General features: G+C 40.5%; 1 protein-coding gene and 1 long non-coding RNA gene across 3 annotated transcripts in view; one reads left to right on the forward strand and one right to left on the reverse strand.

The window, feature by feature from the left end:
• The window catches only part of LOC116692632 (uncharacterized), a 10,017-nt gene extending 4,282 nt beyond the window's left edge, over positions 1 to 5,735 (reverse strand). The window contains exons 1-2 of the long non-coding RNA XR_004332742.1: positions 5,565 to 5,735; positions 425 to 428 (exon numbers count right to left, since the gene is read on the reverse strand). This is a non-coding gene — a long non-coding RNA (uncharacterized LOC116692632). The remainder of the gene's footprint in view (positions 1 to 424; positions 429 to 5,564) is intronic.
• The window catches only part of idh3g (isocitrate dehydrogenase (NAD(+)) 3 non-catalytic subunit gamma), a 16,109-nt gene extending 9,032 nt beyond the window's left edge, over positions 1 to 7,077 (forward strand). For both annotated transcript variants that reach the window (XM_032521071.1, XM_032521072.1), the window contains 10 exons: positions 3,165 to 3,262; positions 3,353 to 3,468; positions 3,599 to 3,659; positions 3,743 to 3,875; positions 4,053 to 4,186; positions 4,302 to 4,404; positions 4,507 to 4,653; positions 4,786 to 4,880; positions 4,995 to 5,055; positions 6,343 to 7,077. In XM_032521071.1, the coding sequence (XP_032376962.1) occupies positions 3,165 to 3,262; positions 3,353 to 3,468; positions 3,599 to 3,659; positions 3,743 to 3,875; positions 4,053 to 4,186; positions 4,302 to 4,404; positions 4,507 to 4,653; positions 4,786 to 4,880; positions 4,995 to 5,055; positions 6,343 to 6,444 (1,050 nt within the window). In that variant the 3' untranslated portion in view covers positions 6,445 to 7,077. The remainder of the gene's footprint in view (positions 1 to 3,164; positions 3,263 to 3,352; positions 3,469 to 3,598; positions 3,660 to 3,742; positions 3,876 to 4,052; positions 4,187 to 4,301; positions 4,405 to 4,506; positions 4,654 to 4,785; positions 4,881 to 4,994; positions 5,056 to 6,342) is intronic.
• The last annotated feature ends 958 nt before the right edge of the window (positions 7,078 to 8,035 follow it).

Below are 8,035 nucleotides of genomic sequence, written 5' to 3' on the forward strand. Positions count from 1 at the left end.
GTCCTGATTGGCTAGCTGCCCCTCTGTGAAAAAGCCTAAACATGTTTTTGTCTATTTCCATTCGAATTTTGTGCTGTGGTGCCTGCATTCTTACGATATCGCCAATCATTACTCAAAGGTAAATAACAGTTAAATATCGGTTTTTATTCCAACAATCTTCCTAGCGATGCCTTCTAGCACAGTCCCGTGGACTTGGTTTGTATTGCACACACTGGGGTACGCAAGAATACACACGCCCTTCTGCCTCACGTTAAGTTTTCAAGGATTGAGATTATGACAATAGCTCTAGTGAAAAGTAACAAGAAATCCACTTTGAATTGAATAATATGCCGCTTTAGCTTGTAACGTTGCATCACGCCTGTGCAGCGTTGCCTATATTAGCTATGAACGTAAAATGCTCTTCTCCCCCACCCAAAGTTATGACAGTCCTGTTGCAGGAGCAGATGTTACACCGTAAGTGTGTGTTTGTAGCAGAAGAGAAGAGCTCAGATGTTGATGCTCTGGATCTTGAAATCATGATAGGTTATAGCCTACTGTGTAAAGTCGATATGTTACGTGGTATTTCAACAACAAATAGGGCCTGTGCATGAACCGGATTAAGGGATAAGCCGGGATATTAAGTCCACCTGAGATGAAACTTAGCTTTGACTTGGTGATGAAAAAAGTAGGATTGAAATAACCCAGCCAAGTACCATGGAGATTTATTCTTGTTGCTAGCCTTATCCAGAAGCAGGCTAAGATTACATCCGGAGTCTCATGTGTTAAATCAGTGCGCGCCCTAGGATCCGAATAAATATCTGTGGGTAACAGTTATTCGGGTCATTTCTGTTAGAAAAACTAAAATGGTGTTCTTTGGATTAATAGGACTGAAGAGAGGCTAGAGGTCAATGGAGAATTAACAAAGGTTTAAGAACAGCAGTTGTATAATGTACAAAGACACTGCAGCTGACAGTGGTCGGGAACATGTTCCCTCTTTCAGAGGCCATATCAAAACATACTGAAAATATAAATATATTTAGAGGTAGACATCGCTTATAGAGATTAATTGTGCTATGGGTTGTAAAACCCCCCCCCCCCCCCAAAAAGTTCGCGTGTAATAAAGGTTTGATAAATAAGCCTAGCATTAGGGTAACATTTCCAGAGGAACATTAATTCCTCTAGTAAGTAAATAAATACATTATATATATATATAGTATATATTATAATATATATATATATTAATATATATATATATGTATTATATAATAATATATACCCACACACACAGTACAGGCCAAAAGTTTGGACCACACCTTTTCATAATGAGTTTCCATGACTATTTAATATGTAGATTACGAAGGCATCAAACATGAATCAAAAACGATGGAATTATGTATTTAACAAAAGTGTGTAAATAACTGAAAACATGTCTTATATTCTAGTTTCTTAAGTAACCCCCTTTGCTTTTTTGATAGTGCTGCAAACCCTTGGGTTTCTCAATGAGCTTCAAGAGTAATCACCTGAAAAGGTTTCCACTTCACAGGTGTGCCTTGTCAGGGTTAATTGTGGAATTTATTTCCTTATTAATGGAGTTGGGACCATCAGTTGTGTTGTACAGAAGTCAGGTTGATACACAGCCGACAGCCCTGGACAACTTCTAGGTTCAATTATGGCAAACCAATCAGCTAAGTAAGAGAAACGAGTGTCCATCCATACTTTAAGAATAACGGCAGTCGTCCGAAAATTGCAAAACTTGAATTTGTCCCCAAGTGGCAGTCACAAAAACCATCAAGGGCTACAACAAAACTGGCTCACATGAGGCCGCCCAGGAAAGGAAGACCAAGAGTCACCTCTGCTGCTGAGGATAAGTTCATCCTAGTCACCCAGTCAGAATCGCAAGTTAACAGCAGCTCAGATTAGAGCACCACAGAGTTCAGCAGCAGACACATCTCTAGAACAAATGTTTAGAGGAGATTGCACAATCAGGCATTTATGGTCAAATAGCGATAGGAAACACTGCTAAGGAGAGGCAACAAGCAGAAGAGATTGTTTGGCCAAGAAACACAAGGAATGGACATTAGCCAGTGGAATAGGACTCTGGTTTCCTTTCCGGGGGAAAGTCCTCATTGGGACCCAGTTGGCGTAGCGTCATGTGAGCCAGTTTTGTTGTAGCCCTTGATGGTTTTTGTGACTGCACTTGGGGACAAATTCAAAGTTTTCGCAATTTTTCGGACTGACTGTCCGTTATTTCTTAAAGTATTGATGGACACTCGTTTCTCTTTACTTAGCTGATTGGTTTGTTTTTTTTTTTGACTGATTTTTTCTTTTTTTTTTTTTTTTTTTTCTTTTCCTTCTTTTTTTTTTTCCCAGAATATGAACTCTAGAAGTTGTCCAAAAGGGCTGTCGGCTGTGTATCAACCTGACTTCTGTACAACACAACTGATGGTCCCAACTCATAATAAGGAAATAAATTCCACTAATTAACCCTGACAAGGCAACCTGTGAAGTGGAAACCATTTCAGTGATTACCTCATGAAGCTCATTGAGAGAACACCAGGGTTTGCAGCACTATCAAAAAAGCAAAGGGTGGTTACTTTTAAAGAAACTGAAATATAAGACATGTTTTCAGTTATTTCACACTTTTTTTGATAAGTACATAATTCCACATGTGTTCATTCATGTTTTGATCCCTTCAGTGATGATCTACAATTTAAATAGCGTGTGTGTGTGTGTGTGTGTGTGTGTGTGTGGTGTGTGTGTGTGTGTGTGTGTGTGTGTGTGTGTGTGTGTGTGTGTGTGTGTGTGGGTGTGTGTGTGTGTGTGTGTGTGTGTGTGTGTGTGTGTGTGTGTGTGTGTGTGTGGTGTGTGTGGTGTGTGTGTGTGGTGTGGTGTGTGTGGGAATTGAGGGATGTATAGATATTGAGATAGCTTTCACACAACCATCAACCGACTGTGTTTACTGGGATGGATGATCTTTTTTGATGGTGATGTTCATATTGTACTGGCATTAGTTTTAAAGTAGAAGGTTGGAAATCCCTCTTAAATAAATATGCCGTAACATGGTAACACGCCAGTAACAACTAATAGGCATAAGTAAATTGTAGTTGGGTTAAAATGTGCAAAACCACCAGTGTTGTACTTTCAGTTCAATGCAGTTAATAACGTATGAAATGCCACCGTTACAGCCCCCTCCTGCAAAGTATGGAGGCAGACACACTGTGACCCTCATACCTGGAGATGGAATTGGTCCAGAGCTGCTCAATCATGTCAAAGAGGTTTTCAGGTTGGTAAGATTTAAACTAAAACCTGTTCAAAGTGTTGACCACAGGCCAGTAAGGATTGCCTCACCATGTGGTTTGTACTCATGCTGTAGGTTCAGCTGTGTCCCGGTGGACTTTGAGGTGGTGCATGTCAACTCTGCTTTGGAGAGTGAGGATGATATCAACAATGCCATCACTGCCATTCGCCGTAATGGAGTTGCCCTCAAAGGTAAGCAGACCCCCTTTGTTTCTGTGTCAAAAGCAGAGCGTGAAAACAAAGCGCTGCTGTGAGAATCATGTAGTTTATAATAAGACCATGACCAAGTGTGACACTGTGACTTTTGTGATTCTTCTGATAGGTAACATAGAAACCAACCACACGATGGCGCCATCTGTCAAATCAAGAAATAATCTCCTTCGGTAAGAGTTTTAATGAACTATTCAGTTGATATGGGCTCCTTTTGTCAGATGGCTAGCATTCTTTTCATAATTTGTTCCAACAGCACAAGTTTAGACCTGTATGCCAATGTGATGCACTGCCAGTCGCTCCCTGGAGTCCAGACTCGCCACAAGAACATTGACATCATGATCATCAGGGAGAACACAGAGGGAGAGTACAGCAGTCTAGAGCACGAGGTAAGACAGAACAGAAACAATTAATTCTGTCTGCTGAAACACACGCATAGACTCCCTCCTTCAGACGTCTTTCTTCTCTGTGTCTGTCTTTCTCTCCCACCATCTTCTCTTCCTTTTGAAATTGGAGTGAGCTACCACCAATATACTATTAAAAGTACAGCATTTGTCTTATTTTAGAGTGTATCAGGGGTAGTGGAGTGCCTCAAGATCATCACCAGGAACAATTCCCTCAGGATTGCTGATTATGCCTTCCGACTGGCCAGGGAGAAAGGTCGTAGTAGGGTCACTGCTGTACACAAGGCTAACATCATGTGAGTTACTCTGAGACCATTGTATCTTGCCGGACCTGTCTGGTCACCTGAGTCTTACATTATATTGAGTTTCTTAGTGCTGAAAATGTTGAGTTTGGCCTTACTGCTCCAACAGGAAGCTCGGCGATGGTTTGTTCTTGCAGTGTTGCAGAGAAGTGGCCTCTGGTTACCCGGACATCACATTTGACAGCATGATTGTGGACAACACCACCATGCAGGTGATAGAAGATTAAGTGACACACCTCTGAGTTTTGGAAAAGTTTCTCAATGGTGATATATCTCTATTATTCACTAACCACTTTGCTGGTCTGTGTTTTTAGCTGGTGTCCAAGCCACATCAGTTTGATGTGATGGTAATGCCCAATCTGTATGGGAATGTGGTGAGCAACGTGTGTGCCGGCCTGGTGGGAGGGCCTGGCCTCGTGCCTGGGGCTAACTTTGGCCGCGACTATGCTGTCTTTGAGACGGTGAGTGTTCTGCAGTTCATGCTGTCCCCTCTGTTTTATAGAATGAAAAGTACATGAATCATGTCTTTCTTGATATTTCAGGATTCAGATTTTTTATTATACATTATTACTTTATTTTTCTGGTTCTCTTAGGCTACAAGGAACACAGGAAAGAGTATTGCTGGAAGGAACATTGCTAACCCTACTGCCATGCTGCTAGCTGGCTGTATGATGCTGGACCACCTTAAGTAAGCTTTTCCAGACAAAATACTTTCAGTACATACCTTCCTGTTTCATTTGAGTTCTAATTCTGTCACTGTGGTACCAGTAAATAAATCATTCTTTATTTTGAATATCTACAGACTTTACGAATATGCGAGTATGATCCGAAATGCAATCCTCACCACCATGAATGAAACCAGGGTAAGTCTTCCTTCACTGACAGGCCTCTCCCCTCACCTGTTTCGCGACCACTAAGCCGCCATAGTTAAATGGTTTCTTCCATTTAGTCCAGTTATGGAAAGTTTAATTCAGTTATTTAGTTATTTTAGTACAGTCCAATTATTAGCCTGGGGATCCAAAATGTGAAAGGATTAAGGGTCTGGCATCAAGTAATGAAAGCCGGCCATCTCGAGGGGCGGTACTAAGCGTGCATTTGAAAATCTCACTGCACGCAATTGGATAACATTACGACCAATCACGACAACACATGGGGTGACGTATCCAGAGCCCCATACGCTTAGCTACCAGCAGAGCTAACTGGTAGATTGAACTACCATCATCTGTTTAACTCAGCTCTGGCCCGCCTATATCAGATACACCGATGTGATTGGTGCAGCTCGGCTACAAGGGTATAGTTAATGAGCAGCATTACTCAACGCCAGAGTAACTCACTGAGCAAATCTCACGAGAACTCTGGATTTCCAGGGTACCAGTTATGAATTACATGGATCAAAGATTTGGGGCTGTGTTTTAGTTGTTAAAATAGTGAAGCGATGTGATATACGATTTGGAAGTTTCCACATGGTGTTTATTTTGAAAATTGACTGGATGCTCTAGCCCTTTCATTCCCTGCCCGGCCTGTTGAATGCCCTGCGGTCCCGTCAAAATAAAATAAAAGACCTGGTAGAGCTGAGAGACGCTGCTGTGACGTACTGTGTCGTGGCTGGTGGAATCACAAGTCTTGAGTGGCCGCGATTGCTGGTGGTGGCCGTCTAACCCGCTGGAACACATCGTAGACGCACCTGGGGGAGTGGAATATAGGGTTAACAGGCCATTGTTGCATGTCAGAGGTTTAGAAGCCCTGGTGGCAGGTCTGGCATGTTTCCTGGTGGGCATCACATAACATTCACACAAAGCAGCATCGTGCCCTGTCAATTTCACAAAGCTCTTATGAAATGCTACAATGTACGATATCTGACTTTACATTGTGTGGCAGTAACATTAATTACCATCCTTGAGCTTATGTAAAAACCTGATCTGCTTATCATCCAAGGTAGACTGTTTGTTATTTTGGCAGGATTTTTAAAAGATATGCAATATGTATTTATTTTTGCAGCGTGGGAAACGGTTTTATTAAGTGCATACAGATTATTAATCAAATACATAAAGCACTCATACAAATACAATTAGACTTTACATTTTTCTGTCATTTGGTCCTTTTTAACTAAAATACATTTTGGGTCCTGTTTTTTTTTGTTTTCTTTGCAGTTGCACACAGCCGATATCGGGGGTCAGGGCACCACATCAGAGGTGGTCCAGTCCATCATGAGGAACATCCAGAGTAAAGGGCCTCTCACAACTGACCTCTAAACACACATTCATCAGAGGTGTGAGTTTAAACATGTTTTCCATGCATGTCAGTTTCCATGGCATCGGGTCTGATCACTGACATCGGACTGGTTCCTTTTTTTCCCTTTCTTGTTAATGCAGCTTACTGAGCACTGTACAAACAGCCTTTTATCCACACCGGTGGGTTTCAAAATAATGACCTTCATGAGACAGATTTAAAACGGTTTACTTTGGATCAAATTCCATTATTACTCCTATTAGATGATAAATCTTACTGTAAGGATATTTTCTGAGTTCATCAGGTTCATTCAGTTGGAAATAAGTGTTTTTGCAAATTGTTATGAATGTCAATGAGGATCATTATTTATTTTCCAAATTATGACTATGTTACAGCTTTCTCAATTTGCCAAAATGTGCTATGTTCATTTAATGCTTTGCCTTTTTTGTCATACTGTAACTACGATATCAAGTTGGCTGTTATATAATGTTCTGTCTTTACATCAGATCAACTGTACTATAAAAATGGGGATGTAGCAATTTCATATATACTGTATCAGTGGAGGTGTACATCAAGTAGTTGTTGTCTGTGATATGTGAGCAGGTATATATACTGTATAACACAAAATATTATCAATAAAGTAATAATCTACCTTATCTTTTTACATGGAGATTTGAATATGAAACGTCTTTGAAATGCGTGTGTACACAAGTGTTTATATTATTCTGTGCACCCCATTTATATCAGTGAGGGAAGGCTAAATAACAACCCCTCTGCAAATGCAATACAGTACAATAGCACCACAAAATACAGTATATCCTTCAAAATGATCATACAGTTGAATCAACACCTCTCTAAAACAGTTTCAACAAAAACGGAACATTATAAGCCTCGTTAAGATCAGATTTGTTGCAGGCGGCATGTATTAGGCTGCATTAGTTTTAGCCAGGTGTACCTAGTAAACTGGCAACTGGGTATATAAAGCCTTCATAAAACGGGACCTTTTTATGCTAAGATTTGTTCAGATTTATCTTGATTCTTTGCCTCTGCTTCAAAGAAAGAAGCTCTATTCTGGCCTCCTGCTGGGGATAAAGATTATTTTTCTCCGAATAAGATCTAGCTCACTGATCCTTCCGTTTGTTTTACAATTTCACGCTCCATCAACATCTTACTTGCAACATTGGATGACAAGCTGCTGTTTTACATTTAATCACTAGGTGGCTACAATGCTTTTCAGAGTTGTCACTACACTGTAACTTGGAACAGCTGTGTGCTGTTACATACACTGTCAGACAAAGACAAAATGCAGAATATATTAATCTTAGTGTACATGTTATTACTGAACTGACAGTAGTGTGTAAAAGCTGCAGGGAAACTGGCAGGCAGGTTGTTACACATAATTGGGAACATCAAAATAATTCTTGGTCTTTTCATTTGATTTCCGGGAATCATCAGGCTGTTGGTTTTAGACTACAAGTTTCTAAGACAAAGAATTTTGGATTTGCTCTCTGTTGCTCTCTCTCTTTCTCTGTCTGTCCTCATTTAGCATTAATCCAAACCATTTATTATAGTTTCACCTGGTAAAACCAAACCATCAATTATTTTTTCATCGTT

The sequence above is a fragment of the Etheostoma spectabile genome, chromosome 7 (assembly GCF_008692095.1).
Source record: "Etheostoma spectabile isolate EspeVRDwgs_2016 chromosome 7, UIUC_Espe_1.0, whole genome shotgun sequence".
Lineage (NCBI taxonomy): Eukaryota > Metazoa > Chordata > Actinopteri > Perciformes > Percidae > Etheostoma > Etheostoma spectabile.